Raw genomic sequence first — 24,530 nt, forward strand, 5'->3', positions numbered from 1 at the left:
CTCTAAAAAAAGTTCCTTAATTGCATGCATAATTTTAAATTACTGTAATTTGTTCAAGATTCTGTGAAAACCCTTTTTTCCCCCCTGAAACATAAAAGAAACAGAAGGATAATGGAAAGCCTTAAAATTCTATAACCAAGTCATAGAATTCTGGGCATCATGTAGATGTAGGTAACACTGGAGTTCTACAAAACAAAGACAACTCTTAAAATTGTGAGTATGTTGAAAAGGGAAGTCTATGATCTCAGGTGGGTCAAGCTCATTACATTCTCTCTCTGTACCTTTTAATCACTGTCTTAAAAACTCGTACTCGACAGGGTATGACACTTCCCATTTTCTTTTCTCCACATTAGAAGAGTAACTTCTGTGCCCATAATTCATTCAAGTAATGAAAACAGATATGGCCATTTTTATTATTTTTCTTCCTCATCATTACAGAATTTTACTAATTATGGAGAAGCCAAAAGATATGCTTTTAGCTGAAAGAGGAAACCATGTTATCACAGTAACCTCGACTCTCATTTATGTAAAATCTAAGTAAAACAAAAATTCTTAATAGGATTTCTTCTGTATGTGAACTTAAAACTCAGCCGTGGTCTCCACCTTTCTTCTGGAGTAACTCCACCCAGAAGGGAAGACCTCCCAGTAAGCAGGAGCTCCATCTCCTTCCCTATAAACATCCACATCCCCATCCACCCGCCTTGCACAGCGTTCCTGTGGGTTCAGCCGGGCACGCGGCAATCACACCTGTCAGGTGAGGGAGCAGGGCAGAGCACAGCGTCCTTGTGAGTGGCCGTCCCTAGTGCTCTGCTATCAGGGGCCCAGCCAAGAGGGGAGGGAGGCTGAAATCCAAGGTGCCCTGGGCTCCTCAAGCCTGGAACCCTAACAGGGGGCTGAGGCTGCCCGAACAAGGCAGTGCTCCCCTTTGCAAAGCTCCATGGTGCATCCGTCCAGGCGCAGTGGCCCTTGTCTACCCAACCCTGGGGCACTGCCTGGGCCATCAGGGCCCGGGGGAGAGCTGCCCCAGACTCAGAGCACCGCCACATCCTTCCTGACACATGGGCTCCTCTCCTTGGTCTGTTCATTCTAGCTTCTCCCAAGCACCAGGAAGGCAGAGGAGGGAGCGCGGGGGCATAACTCTATCTACCAAGGAAGCGGTCTGCAAGGTCCATTCTTGCAGACACACAGCTAAGGCAGAGGCACTGAGGGTGGGGTGTGCAGACAGCAGGGGAGGAGAGGGGCAGGAGCCCCCAGGAGTGTCCCCAGAGCACCCTTCCCAGGTGGGCCTGATGAACTAGAGGAAGGAAGAGGGAAGGGAGATGGCCAGAAACCTCCAGGGCTTCACTCCTCCTTCCCCACATGACCACTTACTTACACTCACCCTTCATGCTACTGAGCAGGGAAGAGGCAGGACTGTGTTCATGGAAGTGTTGGAAGGGGAGGACCTGGCTCCTTGAGAAACGGCCTCAGAGGTTCTGTACGCAGCAGGGCATGTCAGCACCCAGGGCTGAAAGGCCTGGAGTCTCACTGACATGTCCAGTGGAAGACATTTGTGATCTTTTTGCCTTGCACCCCACAGGATGGTTGTAAGCAGCTGTAATGTAAACCAGTCATTCCCACACTCTTTCTCGAGTCAGCCCTTCTCTGCTGCCATAACAGACACTTGGCCCTCATGTGTTTTAGATTCCCAGACTGGGCTAAACAAGAAAGGAAAATCTACTCTAGAAACACAGCAGAGCACCGTGACATGACAGCCAGTGATCAAGAGTGAGGACACTCCTGGCCCAGCCGTGGGCCAACCCCTGCCTGCTATGCTTCCCATGATCACAAACACACACATATGTGCAACTTCTGGAACAGTGTGTCTCTGTGTACCCATTGCTTTATTGTCGCCCATCAATGCTTAATTTCCTATGAACCATAAAGAGATGGTCCAGATTCGAAACCCAGGACATTTTAAAAATCCATTTCCCCTGGAAATCTCCCTTCGACCTTTGCTCTCCTTGGTGAACTGCTTCCTCATCACATCCGCTCTGAAACTGTCACCACATGCTCACGCGGCAGCACCCATTCTCCCGCCCAAGCAAAAGCTAAACTTCTGGAGAGAACCAGTCATAGGGCATTCAAGCCTCTGTGACTTATATTAGTGAAAAAAGCATCATCAGCAGCTCGGCCAGCTCCTCTGGTCACTCCCCAGGGCAGAGGAAGGCAGGACGGCTGGAGGAACGGTGGTGGGGGCTCTCCATGCAGAGGGTCGCTCACCTTCACATTGGGAGTGTAGAGGTTCCTGAGGGAGGCGAGGGCAGCAGAGAGCCCCTCGGTGCTGTAACCGATCCACAGGGCTTGGAGGTGACTCGAAGAGATTCCTGTCTTCTTACTGAGGCCCTGGAAGCAATCAGAGACAAATGGGTGTCCATGTCTCTGTTCCCAGGGGTGTCTGGCTGCAATGGGGGTACACCTGGGAGGGGGCAGCTGGGCACTAAGGCAGGGCATATGCTGTGGCACGAAGAATGGCAGGACCTGGGAGCCTGACTTCCTTCCCTAAAAGCGAGAGTCAAGGAACGTGCCTGCCCTTGCTACATACACTACAGCAGAAGAGAAAGTTTCTTTTTATAGAAGTTCTCCAATCACTTCATAAAGGAAGAATAAAAACTGGGAGTATCATAATTCTGCAACCCTTCCTGAAGAGTCCAGGCAGACATCAGTAGTCACTGGTAACAGCCATTAAGAGAAGCAAGCCCAAATGCTATCCCTCCTGATGCCAGAAAGCCCCAACAGACTTAGAAGTTTAAACTCGAAAGTAACTGTGACATTCTGCCCACCCCCAAGAAAGCAACAATCAAACCTGAACCTGATTAAGCCTCTAGATATAACTACCAAATGACAAGAAATTCAGAGGAAAGAGAAAAAAAAAACATATTAAACTAGACCCCGAGAAATAGGGACACAGAAAATCCAGGGAGTACGAAACCCCACAGGTCATGTAGCTCAGGCTCTTCAACATCTATACACCCAAGAAACAACAGGGAATGAATGAAGTGGAATCTTTAGGTGAAAATGAAGTTTTAAAAGAGACTCAAAGGGGGAAAGACAAATGCGGCTCATGGAAAGCTCTACAAGGGTTAATAAGCTGTTGAAAATATCCAAAACCAAAATCCATCAAAATGGTGATGAAACTCTTCCTGGCAGTGATGGGTCTCACCTTGAAAATGTGTGCCTTCAGAATGTGGTGGCCAAGCTCCATGGTCTGCTGGCGGTTCAGCTTGCCCTCTTGTCGAGAGAACATGAAGGCCAGGAGAGCATGCCCATTCCTAGAAGAAGAAACACAAGGGCTGGGAACAAAGACCTCATTCCACGAACTGTAGGCTCTCAGGTGTGAACATCTCCACACGACTCTTGAGCTGTTCTCCTGGTGCCTCAGGATCGCCACATAAAATAGATGAAAATCTGCCTCTTTACAAAGATGGTCCATGCTGTTTATTCTTCCCATCATTTTAGGGCTTTCTCTGGATTCCCCTATCTCTGTGGAGTGACCTAGAAAAAGGCCCTAGGACAGGACAGGTCTTAATCTTTGAAACCATCTCACTCTCTGTCCCTCATCCATTACTCCTCACTTCACTTACTTATGTCCCTCACAAAAATGTAAATTCCATGAGGGGCGCCTGGGGGGCTCAGTGGGTTAAGCCACTGCCTTCGGCTAGGGTCATGATCTCAGGGTCCTGGGATCGAGCCCCGCATCGGGCTCTTTGCTCAGCAGGGAGCCTGCTTCCCTCTCTCTCTCTCTCTCTCTCTGCCTGCCTCTCCATCTGCTTGTGATTTCTCTCTGTAAAATAAATAAATAAAATCTTAAAAAAAAAATGTAAATTCCATGAGATGAAGGGTCTTGCCTAAGGCACACTGACAGTCACACGACTGAGCAAATGCCCGCCCCTCGGCAACCATTCAAGTATATGTTTCTTGGATGGAGGGACAGGCAGATGGAGCAGAACCATCACTGGACCAGGAATCAGGCCTCCCCTCAGCATAATCACCACTGGGAGGAGACCTGGCCAAAGGAGAAAATCTGACCATGAGAAGGAACGAAAAATCAAGCCAGGCAATGCAACAGCTCATGACAGAAACACCTAGAATTCTAGGCAGTTCTTGTCAGGGGGAGAAAGTTAAATGCACAAGTGAACTTGCTAGGTCTGGGCATATGGTGGACATTCAACTAACACCACCAACTCATCCCCCACCAACCCTTTCATGAAGGAGCCATCTCACCCAGGACGCTCTCCACATCCGCAAGCCACATTCTGTCCCCTGTGGGCTCCAGGCCTCTGTCTGAGCCCATCTGTCTGGGAAAGATGCTAAGGGCTGCTTACTCCAACAGCACTGACTTCTGTACAGTGTGAATTATTCTCATTTCTGGCTCTCCATGCAGAGGGTCTCATGGAGACCCTGAAACTGAGGTGCTGGGGTTTTTTTTGGGGGGGGGGGCAGGCGCAGGAGAGATGAGCAGGTAATTGTAGAGAAAAGGATAAAGGCTAAGATTAAAAAAAAAAACTGCATTCTCCCAAGTGTTTTCTGATAGTTGCTAACCTAGATGATTAAAAGCAGGCATTACTTAAATACTGTTTAGCTGTTCAGCTGCAGGCCTATTTTTCAAATAGGTCACAAACCATGCTGGAGATGAGGAGACCAAGAGATTGCTTTTTACACTATAGGGTAACAACCACACTGACACCGAGTGTCCTGTCTGACATCTTGTAAGGGACTAGAGCTCTTCCACGAGCACACATCCACCTCCCAGACCTCAAGCGTGGGTTTGCCCTCTCAGGTGAGATCCTCCCATGTTCCCACCCCTCCTGCTCTCTGCCGCCTTCCAGTGCTCCCTAGCCATGGGCAGGTCCCAGGCTTCATCACGGCCCACATGCCCCAGCCACGGGCTAAGCTGTTTTCAGTCTCCCATTCTGCTGAGCTCAGTGGCCATGCCAACCGTGTCCACCACAAAGACACAAGAGGCTAAGCAGCATGGCTGCCCCTTATGGGGAAATGACCATCACCCTTCAGTGGCGAGATCAACAGCTTCTAGTCACCTCAGCTTAACACACAGCTTCTTGCCTGAGGAGACAACTCACCATGTAATCACTAGACACCCGCATTCCTCTATATCCCATTCACCATCTTGTCCCTCCCTCCTGGTCTCCGGATCACATGCCCCTCTTCTACCTGCACTCGTAAGTCTGTTCTCCAAAGCTGCTTTATATCAAGCTTTCACTATATGCCAGAGGCAGAAACTGAATTCTTTCATTCATCTGCACAACCCCGTGAACCACCAAGTATCATAATCTCAATTTGTTTACATGAGGAAACAGAGGCCATACAGGTTAAGGGACGTGCCCCAAAGACCAAACAGCTGAGAAACAACAGGCTGGGAACAGAGGCCATACAGGTTAAGGGACGTGCCCCAAAGACCAAACAGCTGAGAAACAACAGGCTGGGAATCTGTACCACCATCGGCCCAGTGCGAGGGTCAATGCCTGGTGATTTCTCATTCATACGTAACACCACCTCCTAGCTAGCCCCCTGCTGGACACAGGATTCCCTGGGGAACGAGGTGAGGCGATTCCCTGGAGACACTCTCCAAGACCGGAGGAGACACATGGTAAACATGCTTCAGTAGAAACGTGCCAGGAAGGGCCTCAGCAGGGACACTGAAGAGGCAAGCTGCCCATACCCCTGCCCAGTCCCCTTGCATGTCCAACGTCTCCTTCTTCACGGATTAGGTTTCCCCACATTATTTCAACACTGTTTCCAACAACACCTGCACCTCCTGTGTCAAAAACAAAACCCTCCCCCACCCTGCCCCACACAAACAGTCCTCAGCAAGCATGATCATCAGCTGCTCTGAGAGACACTGTGACACTGTGTGCCTGGGGCCCCCTCCACCCTTCCCCTTCCCATCCCAGGACCTCGGCTCTCCCCTCCAGTGCCCCTCATGGCTGGATGCAAGGAATCTCTGAGGAGGGAGGATCCTCCTCTCACACGAGGAAGCCAATGGCTCCCTCTTGGTCTTCATCTTCCTTCAGCCCTCAGCAGCTCCTGAACCCCAGCCTCCTTCCCGGAATCCTGCTCCAGGCCCCAGAAGTCAGGAGCTCCCTTTCTAGGTAACGACACTTGCTCCCCAGGCACTTCCACCACTTCTCCCACCAATGATGCCACGTCGTCAACTTCCCCAGGCTTCAGACCCCCCCCTTCACTTCCCCACCAGAACCTGGTGCCACCAGAACTGGTGGCACAGGGTGGCGTGGGGGCTTCTGCTCACCCCACAGGCTCAAGCTGCATGAAGCAAAACCTGCTCCTCAGCTCCTGCTTCTCTTAGCCTTCCGAAGCCCGGCACCACTCCTGGTTTCCGAGGCTTGATACCTCAACATCGTCTACAGCACCTCCTCCTCCGCGACTCTGCTCAAAAGGCCACACTGTGCCCCGCCATCTCACATCAGGGCCTGCCTCTACCCTGCTGCACCCCTAAGCCAGGGTCACCGAGTCCCCACTGCCTGTAACACAGGTCCCCAGGCTCTACACCCTCCACACTCCTGCCCACGCAGGCAACCTGCGTCCTGAACCTGCTCAAATGTGGGTTCTCCGCAGATGACTGATTCAAGTCCACTTTCCCCAGCACACGCTTTTCTGTTAACTCCTCCAGTCCCTGACAAAAACTCGAGCCAAACTAGACTTCCTGTTGCCAGAACACACCCTGCTTATTCTGACTGGACGCCTTGGACAGCTCTTCCTGTCCGTGGTAGTTCATGCCACCCCCTGACATCCCACCCGGTCATTCCTCAAGTCCGCGACATGTAGAAAAGAGGACAGACAGGAGGCTGTTCAAGACATTCAGACTCCTCATGCAACCCTAATGAACGGACAGATCTGGGAAAGGATCATCAGCGGCCCTAAGGCGTTGTGGGCATGATGATGGGAGCAGACATACCACCTACTAAGGACCCTTGCAAAAAAATACTTTAAGACAAAATCTGATCAAGTCTCTAGATTTAAACACCAGTTTCAGGAAATAGAGGGGACAAGTGCATTAAATACCAAGAGGTTGCAATCAGCAAAATTCAGATTATAGGAAACGATACAGAACAGATTACTCCATCATTTTATTTTATTTTGAGAGAGCATGAGGAGGGGAGGGGAGAAGGAGACAGAGCGGGGAGAGAGAATCTTAAGTAAACTCCATGCCCAGTGCGGAGCCCGACACGGGGCTCAGCGCTTGATCTCATAATCCTGAGGTCATGACCTGAGCCAAAATCAAGAGTCTGACGCTTAACCAAACGCACCACCCAGCTGCCCCTCCATCATTCTCTTAAAGAAATGTAAGGACAAAGCAAAAAGAGGAGGAGGAGAGAATCTAGAGATTAAAAGAGACCATAAAACATAATTTCATAGATCTCATCTGGATCATGATTTAAATATACCAGAAAAATATGAAGGAAGTAGAGAAATTTGAGCACAGCTAAATGTGTGAAAATACTGATGAATTAGTATTAATATTTCAGGTGTGGTGATGGTGTTGTGGTTAAAGATGAAAATGTCTTTCTGGACACCTGGGTGACTCAGTCAGGTAAGTGTCTGCCTTTGGCTCAGGTCATGATCCCAGAGTCCTGGATGGAGTCCCCGCCTCGGGATCCCCACTCAGTAGGGGGCCTGCTTCTCTCTCCCCTTGCTCCTCTCCCCTGCTCATGGTCTCTGAGTGTCAAATAAGTAAATAAAATCTTAAAAAAAAAATGTCTTTTGGAGGTCCATAACCCATTCCTTAGGAGTAAAATGTCATGGTGTCTACAACTTGTATCAGCAAAAAACAACAGACATAATGAAATGTGAAGGATGTTTAAGCCTAGGTGATGTGACTGTAGACTCCAAGCAACTTACTCTTTATCTTTTTAATTCTGCTCCTGTAATTCTGACCTAAGGAATAGGTCAAACCTGGGAGGAAAGTTCTATTGCTTTCCTGCAAAGCACCAAGACATTCGCAATAGGTTTTTTTTTTATGTATAAGTAACCAGAAACAACTGCCAAGCCCCACAATAAGAGTACAGTAAGGCACTTTTGTTTTTTATCACTCAGCTACTAGGAGGTTTACACAGCCCTGAAAAATGATACTTTCCTAACATTTTCAAACCGTTTGCTGAGCTGTCCATGATGTGTCAATTTAAAAAAAGCGGTTTGGGAATTTTAAAGAAAAATTGCTTTAGAGAATGTTTAAAATGAACAGAAAGAGGCAGAAATAAAAAGTAAAATGTCTGGGGCTCAGTAGGTTAAGACTCTGCCTTGGCTCAGGTCATGATCTCAGGGTCAAAGGATCGAGCCCTGCATCAGGCTCTCTGCTCAGCGGGGAGCATACTTCCCCCCATCTCTCTCTGCCTGCCTCTCTGCCTACTTGTCATCTCTCTCTCTCTCCGTCAAATAAACATAAAAAAATCCTTAAAAAAGAGTAAAATGTTATTATCTCTGGGTGTGGGGTTTTTCTTTGCTGCTTCTCCATAATTAGGGCACAATTACAACTAATTGAGTGGCAAGAGAAATGCTACCCATCCTTCAAGGTCCAACCCAAATGTCCTCAGGTATGTGAAATATCTTCCAAAAATGGTCTTCCCTAGCTGGAATATTCTCTTCCCTTTTCCTTACACATGGTCACCTCCCCTCCTGTCATCCCTGCCCCTCCTGTGTGGGAAGTTCCCGAGAGCCAGGCCCTTGTCTCAGAGAATTTGTGTATTTGCCACAGTACCCTGCAGGGGATGGGTCTGCAAAAACTTTGCTGAAAGGCATCCAGTAGCATACTCACACCATCTCTATGTGCAAAATGAAGCTCAAGAACTATAGGGGTCTTGGGTAAATGCTGATGTACACAATCCTAAGAAGTAGCAACTCCTTACACTTTGTACTGGGTGTCTCTCCTGCCCTGGTGCAGTCCTGGTCCTACCCTGGGTCAGTCCCCATGGCTGCTTATTGGAAAACATCAGCACTTGGGAGCTGCCAGTCACGGTGCAGTGGGCTCTGTCCTCAGCTGTGTACCCTCAGTGCTGCCTAACCCCTCAAACCAGAGCGATGCTTCATGGTGACTCCAGTCCAATGACTTCTGCCTCTAACTCCAGTAACAAAACTACACACCCTGCTGAAGTCTTTCAAACTTGTTTCTATGTTTCTACAAACTCAACTATAGCCTATTTTCCTAGACAATGATCTGACTTGGCTAACTGTATCAAATACAAAGTGGCATACATTTCCACTCAGTTATGATAGCCTGCAGGCTACAAGTTTATTGCCTCAAACCAGACTCAAAAGAAAAAATTTTTAGCCCAGGGTTACCTACGAAAACAAGGCTACCCACAACATGAAACAGCAGCCAGACCCGTATTAGGTCAATGTTAAGTCAATCCTCGTGGGGAGGAAGATGGTGTGCAGCTCACTAATGCTTTTTTACCTCTTCCTTTTGGACCCCAGCAACTGGTCATTTGCCCCCCGCCCCTCCTGCCAGCTCACAGGCGACAGTCCAGTCTCTTGCTGTCTCTGTTACAGAATCGGGGACAATTCTGACTCACGGAGGGCAGAAGCTCCCCCAGACAGCAGTGAAGCAGGCCAGGGCCCGGCAGAAGTGGCGGGACAAGAACCTACCCTTAGTGAAATGAAAGTATCTGCACCCTCAGATACCCTAAACCCCCACCCCGACTAGGACAAGACCACCGGAGGGACAGGTATACCTCCTCCCAGCCCCGGGCAGGGAGGAGAACCAGACCAGCCCTGCTCGAAGCCTCCATAGAATCTTCGACTCCCTGGATGCAGCCGCCCCAGCACCATGTTGTAAACGGGGCATCTGAGGTTGGAACCTGAATCCTGCTGAGCCCAGGTTCCAACCTGTTACACCACACAGAACCACAAATGCAAAATAAGGCAACCTAATGTGATCTCAGTGCTCCAGTGTGGGCCCGCAGACACACCTGGTCCCTGGGACTAGAGGCTGCCTGCCCCAGAGGTGGTGGCACAGGGGGTGGGGGTGGGGTCCAAGACAGTCCACAGACTGCAGGTGAAGAGACTGAGCAGTGAGCAGCCTCTGGAGAAGCCTGCTGTCCCCCAGAGCACAGAGCACACTTTCCCACATGTGATTCCCACAAAGGGCCCCGAGGTCTAGAAGGGAACAAAGAAAGGGAAGCAAAGAAGGGAGCAAAGAAAGGTCACCAGGTGTTGCCTAGCTTCTGTCTCACCAAAGGTACTGAGGAACCCCCAAATTCTAGCCATTTGAGGAAGAAAACTTTTGTACAGAAGCAGGGTAGTCTGTTGCCCTCCTGAATTATTCATCCTGTGTTGCCTTTCCATTAAAAAAGGTGAACTGTCGGAGGCGGGGGGCGGGGGAAAGTGAAAAAAGGTGTTTCAAATCCCTTCCCCAGCCGCACACCGGACTCCCCACGAAGCGCTGACAGGAAGCAGCCTGCCGTACCTGGGCTCACACAGGAAGGCTGTGTTCTCGCCATCTGCTCTCCAAACGAGCCACTCCCTGAAGGACGGGTGGCAGAACATGCGGGTCTTGTCTCGCCTCTTAATGAGGAAGCAGGAGAGTGCCTCCATCCTCTGCTGGAAGTCCTCCCACCCCTGCTCCCCTTGTATGTGGCCTGCATTAATAGCCTGGAAGATCTGCTCGTCAGTCATGGGGTGGAGGGACGCCAGGGCCACGTTCAGAATGGGCAGCGCTCTCTCGAAGGCGGACTGGGTCATGAACTTCATGTTGCACTGCAGCAGATAGAGCTCGGACAGAGACACGGGCACCACCTTGTAGCTGGCGCTCTTGATGACCAGGTGTCCCCTCTGGAAGAGGTCCAGGGTGAGTTTGAGGTACAGGTAGGAGCCCAGGCTCCGCAGCACCAGGTGGCTGCTCACTTTGCCGATCAGGGCGGCGTCGGCCTTGCCGTTCAGGGAGATGTTGCTGAGGATGTCCTGGCTGCTGTGGACCCGGTGCTGGACGTAGGCATGCAGGTCACTGTGAATGTCCTTGTTGTCCGGGAAGTCATCTAAGGAAAGCTTGACGAAGGGCAGCGTGCTTACGATTTCCTGCGGGGAAGGGGAAAAGAAAAGGAAAAAAACCCCACGGTGTCACTCCACAGAGATTTCTTTTTTATGGTAGCTGCATTTCAAACCAGACTCACTAGTTTTCTTTCAAGAAGGATTTTCATGGATTACAGGGACTCATTGTTTTGTATTAAAACATGTAATAGGATAAGTTGAAGATAAAAAGCTTATGTGAAAGAAATCCTGATGCGAGATCGAATCAGTAATGGCTTTCCCGAAGCCCTCGTCCGAAGACTAGGAGCCGGGGAGACCGGAGGGCCCCAAGCAGACAGCGAGCTGGCCGCAACCAGCCAAGGGCCAGGGAGCTCCTGAGGTGACCTGATACCCATAATCCTTACACTGTGCAGAAGTTACACAACAAGCACAGACACAAACCAGCACTGTGTATCTAAGAACACGGCCAGGCACCGAGATAAGAGGCATCCCTCACGATGCATCAGATACTGGGACTGCAGAACCCAGCCAGGAAATCCGAAACCGGCCGCCCCCCGCCAGGCTATGCCCCAGCCCCAGCCTGCCCTGACATAGCTGCCTACTTCAGACTTCAGTAGAGCCTACCATCTTTTTTTTTTTTTTAAACTGCTGTCCTTTCAAAGTCAACTTTGAAATGGAAGTATAACTTACAAACCGTAATGGCATGGTGTCATTAATTTTCACAAAGTCAAACATACCTGTGTAACCAGCAGCTAGAAACAGAACATCGCCAGCTCCCGGAAGGCCACGCCCCCTCCCATCCCAACCCCAACCCCAAAGATCAGCACTATCCTGCCACCTCACAGCGGAGACGGTTTTGGTTTTTTCTTTAAACTTCCCACTATCATCTCTGAAGAATTAACTCCATGTCCTCACTGAATGTAGTAATTGCAGCGGGCAGGCTGAGTGGAAGCACTCCCATTTTACAAAGATGCTAACAGACCTGTCAGAACTTACACAGCTAATACAGAAAATATGGGACTCTGTTCCTGTGCTCTATCGATTGCCAAATTCTGCTTCCTGTGTGATAAATGACTGTAAAGGGTATGAATCAAATGACCAGAAAAACAAACATCAAGCTTGGCTGAGGCCTAATGCCACTTCTAATGAGGAAAGAAAGAACCCAAATGCTATTTTTAAATAGACATCATCATAAAAGGCAAAAATCAAAATCTAAGAGTAATGTCTTTACTAAAAAAGGACAGGGGTAGAGGGAAGGAGTCAAAGGTTGTTAAGACGTAATTTAGGGTTCACATGAGGGGAAAGATGGGGAAGAGAATTAAAAAAAAAAAAATCAAAACACCGCTCTATCTGGCTGCGTGAGGTAGCTCATGCTTAAGTCGTATGAAAAAAACGGACCTTCTTTAGGCCTTAAAACTCTTTCCTTTCTTCAAAAAACAAAAACAAAAACAAAGTCCCACTGCTACCTCACACAAATTAACTAGCAGCAGAGCTGACACTTGCATTTTAGAAGTGGAGGGACAGTGCCATGCTAAGAGGAGACTTTCCTGACACCCTGATTCATGTGCCTCAGATAGTAAAAAGGTTCTGGTTTCACCCATTTGGGGCTCTGTGGACTAAATATTTCAAAGTCCTAATACAGTTTTCAATTCAGCAGCTACATGCTTTGTAACAGTTAATGTTGTTAATCACACCATAAAATTTAGGTATGGGGTCTTGGAAAGAGATCTGAGACTTCTTTCTTACCTGAAAATTTGCTCTTACAGTCACAATCAACTTCAGCCAGGCAGGAAATTTAGAAATAATTTTGGTAATAAATGAAGAAAGCGTATCTCCATAGTCAGGCTTATGAAACTCAGCCTCGTTTAAGCCATCTATCAAAATAATGTATTCTTCTTCAGGAATTTTCTGCTCTAAAGGATAAAATAATTTTTTTAATTAAGAAATTATACCTTTCTATAAAATGGCATCACCCAGTGTATTTTAATGCACATTTTAAAGTGTGAAGAAAAAAAAGGCTTACATATCACAGAACTGGTTTTCCCAGAAGCCTACTTCTATTAAATTTATAGTGAAAACCAGAGCACACAGCCAAGAGAAAAACAAATCTTATAAACAGTGTTCAGAAACACATTGCATTATACCCATTGGCAGAATCTCACCTGCATATATGATACCGTTAGCTTTTCATAAACTCCTGTCACGGGGTGAGCTATGGCAAAGATAACTAGCACACATGGAGATTAACTCTGGAGAAGACTCCAAGTCCTCCCCACAGAACCCTCTCAGTGGATGTCAGGGAATAAAAACAGACCCTCATAGGCAAAGCACCTGGCCCAAGGCACACAGGCAGCCCATAGTGAGAACCTCTCTTTTATAGACTTCTCAAACAGGGCTCTTTCCCCCAAGCCTCCAACTAGTTTCCCATTTATTAGCATCAACTTTCTGCCCATGAAAATGAGGAGAAGTGATGACAGATCTGTTTCAATCCCCTTTTCTCTCACAGAAGTGTTAATGCAGGCAGGTAAACTCACCCACAGGTGAGGGACAAGGAGGAGAAAGGATAAGAAATGCAGAAACCCAGAAGAGCACTGACATCTCCTACCTTGCTGGATATTTCAAGGACAAAAGAAAGAAAGAAAGAACAAATGGAGAGAAAAAGCGAGGGGAAGGAAGGAAGGAAGAAAAAAGAAAGAGGGGGAGGGAGGGAGGAAGAAAGGAAGGAATCAAATGAACACTTCTCGAAAAGCCTTTAGGTTCAACTCAACTGAGCAGAGGCGCTGAGAAAACATATGCTAGCAAGTTGCTCAGTCGAACAACTTATTCCCCTACTAGGTAGGAAGGAATATGAAATATGCAGGCAAGAGTTTATAGGGCATAAGTCCTCTAAATAACCTATGGTTATAAAATTAGCTATTTTGGAAATGAATATTCAACTGTGGAGGTAATTCTTTTTTTTTTTTTTTAATTTAATTTTTTTTTATTTGACAGAGATCACAAGCAGGCAGGAGGCAGGCAGAGAGAGAGGGAGGAGGAAGCAGGCTCCCCGCTGAGCAGAGAGCCCGATGTGGGGCTGGATCCCAGGACCCTGGGATCATGACCTGAGCCGAAGGCAGAGGCTTTAACCCACTGAGCCACCCAGGCGCCCCAGTAATTCTTTATTAGAGGTGCTCCTTTACAACAACACCATTCAAGAAGCATGGAAGGGCTTTGGGGAGATGGTGCCGGGGAAGAGAAGGAGCTGTACACAGATGCACTCACATCCTCCCTAGGCGCTCACCCTCACTCCCAACCAAGACCTTTAGAGGACAATCCTGGGGGCTCAGGCCTCCTAACGAGCGAGGAGACAGAAAGAGAGAGAGAGAGACTGCTCCGAGGTACCGTTTCTTAGGCTGGTGAGTGGTTCCAGCACCCCCCTCCTGAAGGCGGCCACGGGGTCCTGCACGCAGGACCTGAGGCTCAGCACGCTCTGGAGCTGGGGCTCCTTTATCAGGAGGTCCCTGTAGGCGGCCAGCTGCTGGGACCGGCACAGCAGGGCTGCGATGCTGTGCACGAACTCGGGCACCAGGCACGTGTATGTGTTGTCGGCTTGGCAGTAGTGGTAGGCCACGACCTAGGCAAGAAGCACGGCCATCAGTGTCCCCTTCCCCCCATCACATACTTCCTCCCAAACCCCAACAGACGCAGTGTTCCCGTCCACCGCGGTCTCAAAGCACGTGGCCTCTATTCACCAGCATGGAGTCATAATTTATCCTAACTGGATAGCCATTCTTTCATTCACACGCTTTGCCAAGTTCTGGGCAGACTTTTAATTGTAGCCACAAATCCATCTTGATTAGCACTAAGATCGGTACCCCTTACTCCGTACGGAAAACAAAGAAATAAAACTCATTCATAAAACCTGAAACCTACCCTGGCTTAAATCAATGCTGAATAATCCCAATGTATTCAACAGTGGGAAGTGCCCTAGTCAGCGTGTTTCTGCTTTGACAAACAGCAGCATCTCCTTGGGAAGCTCATCGGCAGCTCCCCCAGACCAGGTAATGTTGGCGGCTGGGGAGCCCTGCCGAAAGTCACAGCTGCTGCTTTTCCCAGACAGGAGGGCCGGGCAGCCTGGCTCAAACCCCCTCTCCACACCTGACACGGTGGAGAAATTCAACAGCAACAGAGTTTGAAGGACCCAAATCAGAAACCACCAACTGTCTGCCTGTCCTGTCATTAAGACCTCTTACTTGGGGTACTTTTGCTATTTTATCAAGAGCTCTATTTTGGCATTATTATACGCAATTACATCTGTTTTAAGATCCCTCCTTAAATTCCTTTCTCAGAAGCCAAACTAACAAATCTCTCTCTCTCCCCCAACTCCTCTCTCCAGAAGGCTCCCACAGAACAGGAGATTACCTTTGAGGCAAGATATTTCACGGCATCCTCTCTCGGTCTCTGGTTCTCAGGAGCATCAGGCGCAGACCCAGGGGGTGTTCTAGCTGTGTTGGTAACACCTGCAGAAGAACTTGGTGAAAGCAGTGGGGTGACAGGAAGATCCTGGGAAGAATCCAAAGCTGCAGAGAAAGAGACCAATCTCATTATTACAACATCAAAACAGGGCCATGGTGAGACACTGAACATATTTCTTGGTTAAAGGCAGAGTATTTTAACAGGTAATGAGTAAATACGGTCCCAAATGCAAAGGTCCAAAGGAGGACACCAGCATCCCTCTCAGTCTTGCCTTCCATCCACTCAGATGCCTTCCTGGGAGAACTGCTGTTTCTGGTTTCTTTTACTAAATTCCTTTAGCTTTAAAAAAAAAAAAAAAAAAAAAATCATACTCGGGGCACCTGGGTGGCTCAGTGGATTAAGCCTCTGCCTTCAGCTCAGGTCATGATCCCAGGGTCCTGGGACCAAGCCCCGTGTCAGGCTCTCTGCTCAGCGGGGAGCCTGCTTTCCCCTGACTCTCTGCCTGCCTCTCTGCCTACTTGTGATCTCTATCTCCGTCAAATAAATAAGTGAAATCTTAAAACAAAAAACAAAAAACAAAAAACATACTCTTTCACAGCTCACTCATTCCTGTGTACCATGTTAGAGACACTTTCTTTTAACAGGCTTATTTTACATAAAATAAGACAGGACTAGTTAGGTATTTAACTACTATAACCCATATTTAGTTTTTAAGCCTTTGGTAAATCCAGCAGAGAGGGCATAGGCTGAAGAGAACAGGGAACAAGAGAATTGTGCACAGACTCCTCCTGGCTGCTTCCACAGCCTGGTTTTAGGACCCAAACTCCCCAGGAGACCGGATCAGGCCTCACTGCCCACATAAAGAGGGAGACAGGCCCTACAGGGAGAAGACCAGGGAAGGATGGCCTTACCCCAGGGGAGGGAGACAAGGAGGGGGTGTTCAAACGGTTCTCCCACGTGTGCCGGCAGATCGGACCCGCAGCTGGAAGGACGTGGGGAGAACAGAGAAGAGATGCCTATCCAAGCCACGCCCCACCTCTGCCTTACACCCCATCACCTACTAACCGCATTAAACACGCACATACTTTTAGGCGGTGAACCGGGGCTGCTGGAAGCAATCTGCCTCATGCGGCTTCCGTGGCAGCTAAGTGCCACCAGCTTAGAAATGATGGCTGTCTTCCCAAAGCCCACATTTCCAACAACCACGGCGCCTCTATTTTCTGTCAGTTCTGTGTTCCTCAAGTTTTCTTCTATCTGGTGAAAGAGCCAATCCCTTCCCACAAACACAGAGTCTGTTGTTATGCTTGGTACTTCAAACAACAGGGGTTTCAACAAAATGTCCTGTGGCTTGTAGGGAGCAAATCGTGCTTGGGGGGGAAAAAGAGATAATTATTTTAGAAGAATGCCATCATTTATACACTTAAAAACTCAAGTTAGCATTGCTTGTATGTTAAACGTAGTACTATACAGCCTTTAATTGTATGCCACCAGGGATCTGTAAGTGTTTTCAATCTGGTTCTATTAATACTTCTGTCATATCTCATTTATAATCCCCTGTGGGTTTTACAAAGGGTCCTAAAAAAATGACCAGATAGTTCTGTCCTCACGACTCAGGACAGACGTGCAGAGGATTAGAGAAAGCGATGCAGGCGGCCAAACCAGGTCTCATCAGTTTGTGTGAAACAGTATCTAAGACCGGTCTCTTCCACTACGGTAGGAGGCGAAGGGAAAGGCATCTGCCTGGAGACAGGGCCCCAGCTCTCATCAGGCCGTGACGACGAGAGGCCCCCTCGGTGAGGCTGCGGACCACCCGGCTGTGAATTACAGGAGGTGGCCAATGGCTCATGGACCTGAAACAAAGCTGATTTTCTGTTGGTGACAAGTGAGTGTTATCCAGGGCGTGTTAAATTACCCCTCACTTCAAAATAACATATTGCAGAATTATTTTTCAACTGCAGAAATGAATTGGTCACACATTTTTAAGGAAGAAGCCCCAAACTGTCAAAGAGGGCCTCCCAGCACTGACAGACCCACTTTCAGCAGTACATGTCATGTTTCTAACTGAGCTGACTTAAATGCTGGTCATCACAGATCCTCAGTGTTGGGTGACCCCATTCACAATATCCACTGTCCCAGCAGAAACAAAGGTAAGTACCTTGAACTTCCTGTGCCCTACCTCCGGCTGTATTGTGCCACGGCAATCTAATGGACGTTCGAAGAGGGGCATTTCTCTGCCCGTCTAAATAACTCAGATCTTCCAACTTGGTGGAGCTTGTCGCTGAAATAGTAAACTCAAGTTTAGTTTTTTCAGAGTTGATTTTAATATCATACCCAAACTACTATCAATCATAAATCACTTAACACTAAGCAACTGTGTTCAGGCTTTCAACAAAAATGACTTCAAGGTAATTTCGGTTTTGTTTGCCTACGCCAGCTTGTTTTTTCTGGCAGTGAGGTTAACTGAAAAATGGTAAACACCAAGTGTTTCTCATTCTCAACATTGTGTTGCTAAGATTGCCGGAATTCTCCATCATTCCTGGGAAGAGACAGACTTCACCAAAAATGTTTACGAAGGAACCTGACCCTCACGCATCACTCAGTGAGGCTGCAGTACTACAACAAACACACAGCTGGGTGCTAGAGACTTCTCGGACTTCTCGGCAGCTCCGGAGAGCCTTCCAGGGTGGCTGGAATTCCAACCTTATTAATTAAATGAGCAGAGTCTGCAGTTCCATCCCACAGAGCTCGAACACGAAACGTCAGCTCCCGGCTGGAAAGGAGTCATGTGGATTTCATCGGAAATAAACATATTCCCAAACTTTAGATTTTTATGTATAAATGATATACTATACTACAGGTATGTACTTATTTAAATTCTAAAAAGAAGTAGTATTTACCAGTGATCAAATCAGTAAGACTCAGGGCACACAGGTACCCATTATAATGCATTAAAATCTGCTTGAGCATACATACTAGTTGGATTATAAAAACAATCAATACAAAATAGTGTTGCTAATTCTTACCAAATCTTAACAATAAATACATGATACATGTTTTTGCCCAAAAAGAAAAAAAAAAAGAAGAAGAAGAAAACCTCCTCTTATTTGTATATACAACCCAGGCCACAATGAGAGAATTCTCAATAAAATTAACCTAATTTGCTTGTGGGTTAAGTGGCCCAACATAATGTACCGCTGACCCAAGACATAACAGTTCTCTTCTGGGACATAAGCACAGGCATCATCTGAGGGTAAATAAGTGGGGAGCAGGAGTTGACTTCCAAGGGCGAAGGCTTCCAGGGACTGGTGCAATCATTGGGACCAGGTTTCGAGGGAAAGAAGTCAAGTTGGGCCATCTCTCTGCTGAAAACCTTCTGGCTCAGAGCATCCAGCCCCTGGCCAGCACCACCTGCTCAGTCTGGGTCCTCCCTATCCCCCACCCCCGGCTTTCATCCTTTTCCTCCTCACTGTTAACAACCCCCACGCCCCACCTTGACTCCTTCATTCAACAAGACCTGCATGGCTCCAAGCTCTGGCTCTGTGGTGGCATGTCCCCCCCTTGCCGCATTCCCCAGATGGCAATCCACCACACGCCCGGTCCCAGGAGAGGCATCTGATGCCTTGACTTCACAACAGTGTACACTTATTGTTCCGGTATCCTTCTGGTGCATAGCCACAGTTTATTTACACTTATGTCAATACCCCCACACAAATCTCTCCTATGAGAAAGATTCAGCTAATTCCTTAGGCAGGACTTCTAAATGGACCCAATTTCTGGGAATCCAAAAGCAGCCTCTAGCTTCTCTCTGGGTCCTTTACAACTAGGTGTGTGAAACTCCCCGGTGGGCCACCGGGACCCTCACCCTGGCTCCCGACACTTAAACTGCCCGGAACATATATTTCTGGGCTGCTGCCTGAGACCTGGGACTCTGACCCAGGCCTCTGCAAATGCCCCTCTCCTCAACACATCTTACCATGCACGTGCCTGCATGCCGGCGGCTGAGGAAGAAGGAGCATCCACCGCTGTAACCTATAAGCCAAGTGCAGTACGGAGCCGGCACAGCCTCAACTATCTGACCGGCCACTTCAGCCCTGGGCACCTGGAGCCTCCCAAGGGTTTCCTGTTTTCCTTCTTCTCCTGACCCCTCAGAACACAACATTCAGTTCATAATTTCGTGACAACTGGAACGATTAAGAACACGAGACTCTATAAAGGCTTTGCAAAGAGAGGATCGCGATGGGGCCCCAGCTGGACCCAGATACAGGAGATGGTGAGGCTGCAAACAGCCCTGTTTTGAAATTTCCAGTCACTATATCTCTGGCTCCCAAGTATGCAACAGAGTGGCCTCACCCACTCCACAGCCTTCCTGATTCTCTGTTTCAAGCATGATTAAGATGCAGTGAAATGGAGTAGCTCCGAGGGGGTGCTGCCAGCCAGGAGCTGCCAGTCGCCTCTGCTTCCTAAGCTGTTGTCAAAGCCACTGAGAGAGACAAGTCGGGACAGCGGAGCTCCAGCCACCTGCTAGGCCCCTGGTGTGCTCCCCCGGCAGAGCAGGCTACCAGGATCACAGGGTGCCTTCCCACACATGCGCACAGTAGGTTCTCAGACAGGGAGACTCACTTCCGATATTTAATAACAAATGTTTTCAAAGTCTCAGCTGGACTCAGGGTCAAGGAAAAAAAAAACAATAATTTTACGCTGCAATAAGCCTGCTGCTAGTAAACCTACAGGTAATTTACACACTGCGCGCGTGTGCGCGCGCACGCGCGCACACACACACACACACACACACACACATACACACACTGCATCTAACATCTGAGTGAGAAAGACATTTCCGGATGCTAAGGAGGAGAGAGTTTTTTAGGGAGTGGGTAGAGTGGAGAGAAAATCAGAAGGAAACATCCCGAAACTGAGCAAAAAGAAACACCTGTTGAAACACCATGTCCTAACATATTAAAGGTAAATGCCACAAAGTCTAGGCAATTTCATGAAAACTGGCTGGTCATTCTGTTTGTTGGTTTCTTGGAAAACTAAATACTGTGTCTATGATCCACTTAGGAAGCATTTCAAAAGAAAAAAGAAGTTAGTCAAAAACAACAGAACTTAATCACCCAACTTCTAGATTATCTAAGATATCACTTTAAAGCCTTCTCTTCTGTTTTCTAACAAAGGAATGAGGTGTCCATGCCGCACATTTGATGTGGTATAAAGTAATAATCTAAATGTAGCATTTGAAACCAATTCCACTCCAACAAATACCTTTACAAAGAAAGTCTTTCTACAGTGAATCTCCAAACCCAGCCAACTTATTTTGATAGTCTTCGACATAAGAATTTTACTGTACTAGACACAACAGTGAAGAGATAACCACAGTTCTTGGTAACAGGCTCACTGACAGCAAAGGCTGGTAACCTCAGGAACCTGTTTCCATACTCTCACCCCCCAGGGGAGGCCAGAACCCTCGGGGCAGCTGTGAACAGAGGCTTGGCATCCCCATTCCTCACCTGCCAGTCCTTACTCTGCTCTCATTAGCCCAATTTAATCGTTTGATGTTCCCCAAATGCCAATTTATTTGTGTTTATGTGGATCTTCACATGCAAATACTTCCAAGGGATTGCAATAATGGTCTTGGACATATTATTTTAATCCTTCCAACACTGAGGGTTGCCTACTGCCCCCTCTGAAGCAGCTGGCCTTCTAATCACTAGAAAAAGTGCTACACACAGTCTACACAACCTGAATCTTTTACTCTTTTCAGTGACACGTGGAAAAATCTTGCCATGACTTCTGAACTGAGGTTTGGCTTGAGGGGGAAGGAAGATCGGCAGTGAAGGCTCTCCCAGACTCCTAGCTTGTTAACAGATACCATGAGGTAAGGAATTTGCTTGTTTCCAAAATAAGCTTTTAGCTGATAAAACTTGCAACACAGAAGAAGTGAGCCAACCCATTAGGCCAGGCAGACACAGCTCAAACCTGGAGGTAAAACCCTCCCATTCCACAGGAGGTCTAGCTCCAGTGCGCACATAGACCCTAATGAATGAGCACAGCAGAAATCTGAAAGCCCTGCTCTATAATCACTGCATTGTCCTGGAAAGGCTCAGCTCCTACCCATTTTTGCCGCACAGGACAGGCCACATGAAAGAACATCAGGCAGAAACATCACCCCAAAAGGGGGCTTTCAACACTAGCAATGTGTTTACTAATTTTAAAACAGCTTGGCTAAATTGAATACAAGTTTTCTATTTTGTTGAAGTCAATAAAACTATCAAGTTCTGGGATCATACACACGAACCGCTCATCCTAATGAGGTAGTCGCGGTATAAAACGCCTTGGGTGTGTCATGCTGTACAGTTGGGAGTGGGGAAGAGGTGGGAGGGCATAAAAGCTTTTGGAAGAGCCATCACTGAATATGCAGAACGCTCCCCAGAACGTCTCTCCGGCAGACATGCCAAATCCCTCTTCTGGAACAAGGCCATTTACATCCTTTGAAAGTGAATTAGAGCTGCCTCTCGGACTTTTCCATTAGGGCCATTTATGTATCAGCTGCTTCAGAGTTCTACTGGAAAAAAAAAAAATGCCCCACAACAACCAGACTGACCTGCCATCTCCCCAAGAAGCAGTATAAAAAAAAAAAAAACTCTTTGATGTAGGGAGAAAGAACCTGGGTCTTTGTGTTAGTAGAGGAGAAGTTTTAAGTGCTCGGTTGGAGAAAAAGAAGGACTGAAACAAGGTCATCTTCTAAACTCAGCCCAGGAGCACGGAGTTCAGAAACTCGGGACCATAAAAGCAGTCAGCACAACTTCGAACCAGGGTTCTTTCCTTCGCCCACCCCACTGCTCTCCCCGCTTGGTGACCACTCACTATCAACCAGGAACAGTCGCCCCTTTTTGGGTCCTTGTCTCGCTCCAGCTGCCCCATCTTGCTGAGGGACACCTGCCTCGCCTGCCTGCATGCCCTCGATCGAGAAGCCTCACTTGCAATGCGTAGGTTTTAAGCTGTGAGCTCCCTTGTAACTGAATGATACAGAGAGCAGACCTCCCCTCTCTAGGATGCGCCTCAATTATAGAAAAGTAAGTTTGAAAGTTGGATCAGAAATTCCTGGAGCTGATATTAACAAACTAATTCTAAATAAGGATTCGTGTTTACCAAGATGTAATAGAAAGTTATGAATTTACTCAAGCTTAAAATATCAAAAACAAGGACAAAGTTTTTGGCACTTTCTTCTTTCGTACACAAAAGAACAGAAGATTCTAAATATTAGTTTTACAGAATTCCAGGGTGAAAGGATCACTTACAGACCATGAAGGACAGTCTTATCATTGTCACAGATGGGTAAACTGAGGCCTAGACGAGGTAAGTGCCCAATCCACGATCACAAAGCTGGCCTGTGTCCAGATGCGATCCCCAAGTAGAGACAGTGAACATGGGGCACCTCGGACCCAGAGAGAAAACCCTCCTGGAGAGAGGCATGGCCTTACCTGCAACTGAGTTGGGCCGTGGCATTACTAGCGAGTTGGAGCTCTGAGAATAAGGGACCGGACCATCTCCAACTGAGGCTTCAGTGTCAGGCAGCACGCTCTCCGCTGACCCAGGGGGCTCCTCTTCTGCCACTGGGGAGCAATTATCTGCCCTGCGATCATGAAGGACTCCTTTCTGTACCCCTAACCTTAGGCTTCCGTCCTTATTCCATTCCAAACTGGAGCCACTCCGGTCATCATTTTCGGATGAACTTGTAATGGTGGCTGAAATGAGAGACCAAAATACTTTGAAGGAGGCCAGGCTGAGCTGGGGCTGTTCAGAGTTAACATAAGCACCCTGCCCTCCCCGTGATCAATGGAAACTTTTCTGGTCCATGCAGATTTTTATCCAAGTATGTTTCAAACAGTGTATTTTGGTAAATTAGAGGAATGTTGCTTATCAAGGAAAATAAACTAAGGCATTCTACAGGGGAGGGGAAAAAAGCTGGTAAGATAATGAAAAAGCTGTCTAAAAGTATCTGAGAGTTAACAGTAAATCCATGTAATTTAGAGATGATGTATCCGTCTTTTTAACAAAGATAAAATGCTCACAAAATTCATATCTCATTAAATTCCTCTGAACCTATAAATATCTTTTCCCAAATTAGGGGGCGAGGTGATAACAATGGCTAATGCAGAAAAGAGGAGAAAATCTATAAAAACAAAAACATAAAAACAAAAATTATAAAGTCAAGCAGAGAATTTGATCCTTAGATTTAAACTTTATAACAGCTGTTCACGATCAACCAGAGAGAGTGACTTTATTCCTTTAACAGCACAGAGTGGAAGACCTCCCAGGACACACAAAACAAGCATGGCAAGGGATGCTGGACTGCAGAATTATAACAGCCTCTAAGAAAGGAAACCAGTATGGAAAACCGTCTTGGCATAAGAGGAGCATGAAGCAAGAAAACAGCAGTACCCATCCTGCGTGGCTTCTACAGGCAGCCACTTCCAACTTAAACACCTGAGCCCCTTGAAAGCCCAGGTTACCATGGACCCAACACTGACTTGTGTCCTTGAGAACAAGGGCCATGTCCTCTGATCCCTTGGTGCTCCCTGCTGGGATCACCACAGCCCAGACCCTTAACAGAGACAGCCAATGGGATGTGGCCAGAGTGTATGGAGGACTCGGCCACCTGGATTAAGCAACTTCATCAACGTGACCTGATGACACACTAGCAGCAGGCTGGTGAGTCAGCTCCAACAGCCTGTTCTCCAGAATCAAAGGGTCTGAGTTTTGTTTTGTTTGTTTGTACGATGCTCTTTAAAGGTTTAGCAGTAAAGACAAAACCATCTCCTCCCTGTGACTGCAGAACTTCTGTCACAGTTCCTCCTGCGGCTCCTGTCCGGACTCCTTATCCACTGCTTGTCTCCCTCTTCAAAAATCCCTCCTGCGTGCTAAAGCCTCAGACTATCTCCCTCTAGCCAACAGCTCCCTTTTCTGAGCAGCACAGCACCTGGAACATACTAAGCGCTCAATAAACGTCTCCTTAGTCAATAAATAAGCAAATG

The 24,530-nt window shown here is 47.7% G+C and overlaps 1 protein-coding gene across 14 annotated transcripts in view; it reads right to left on the reverse strand.

Moving 5' to 3' along the window:
- The window catches only part of TANC1 (tetratricopeptide repeat, ankyrin repeat and coiled-coil containing 1), a 230,335-nt gene that overhangs the window by 37,708 nt on the left and 168,097 nt on the right, over positions 1 to 24,530 (reverse strand). For 9 of the 14 annotated variants that reach the window (XM_004743905.3, XM_013051963.2, XM_013051959.2 and 6 more), the window contains 9 exons: positions 22,977 to 23,240; positions 17,651 to 17,773; positions 16,581 to 16,862; positions 15,442 to 15,599; positions 14,422 to 14,653; positions 12,787 to 12,953; positions 10,481 to 11,088; positions 3,203 to 3,311; positions 2,263 to 2,385 (listed from right to left, as the gene is read on the reverse strand). In XM_004743905.3, coding sequence (XP_004743962.1) covers positions 2,263 to 2,385; positions 3,203 to 3,311; positions 10,481 to 11,088; positions 12,787 to 12,953; positions 14,422 to 14,653; positions 15,442 to 15,599; positions 16,581 to 16,862; positions 17,651 to 17,773; positions 22,977 to 23,240 — 2,066 coding nt within the window. The remainder of the gene's footprint in view (positions 1 to 2,262; positions 2,386 to 3,202; positions 3,312 to 10,480; positions 11,089 to 12,786; positions 12,954 to 14,421; positions 14,654 to 15,441; positions 15,600 to 16,580; positions 16,863 to 17,650; positions 17,774 to 22,976; positions 23,241 to 24,530) is intronic. The other 5 variants (XM_013051958.2, XM_013051957.2, XM_045066600.1 and 2 more) reach the window with 3 other exon arrangements.

This window comes from Mustela putorius, unplaced genomic scaffold (assembly GCF_011764305.1).
Source record: "Mustela putorius furo isolate JIRA1106 unplaced genomic scaffold, ASM1176430v1.1 tig00003869_pilon_pilon_pilon, whole genome shotgun sequence".
Classification (NCBI taxonomy): Eukaryota; Metazoa; Chordata; class Mammalia; order Carnivora; family Mustelidae; genus Mustela; species Mustela putorius.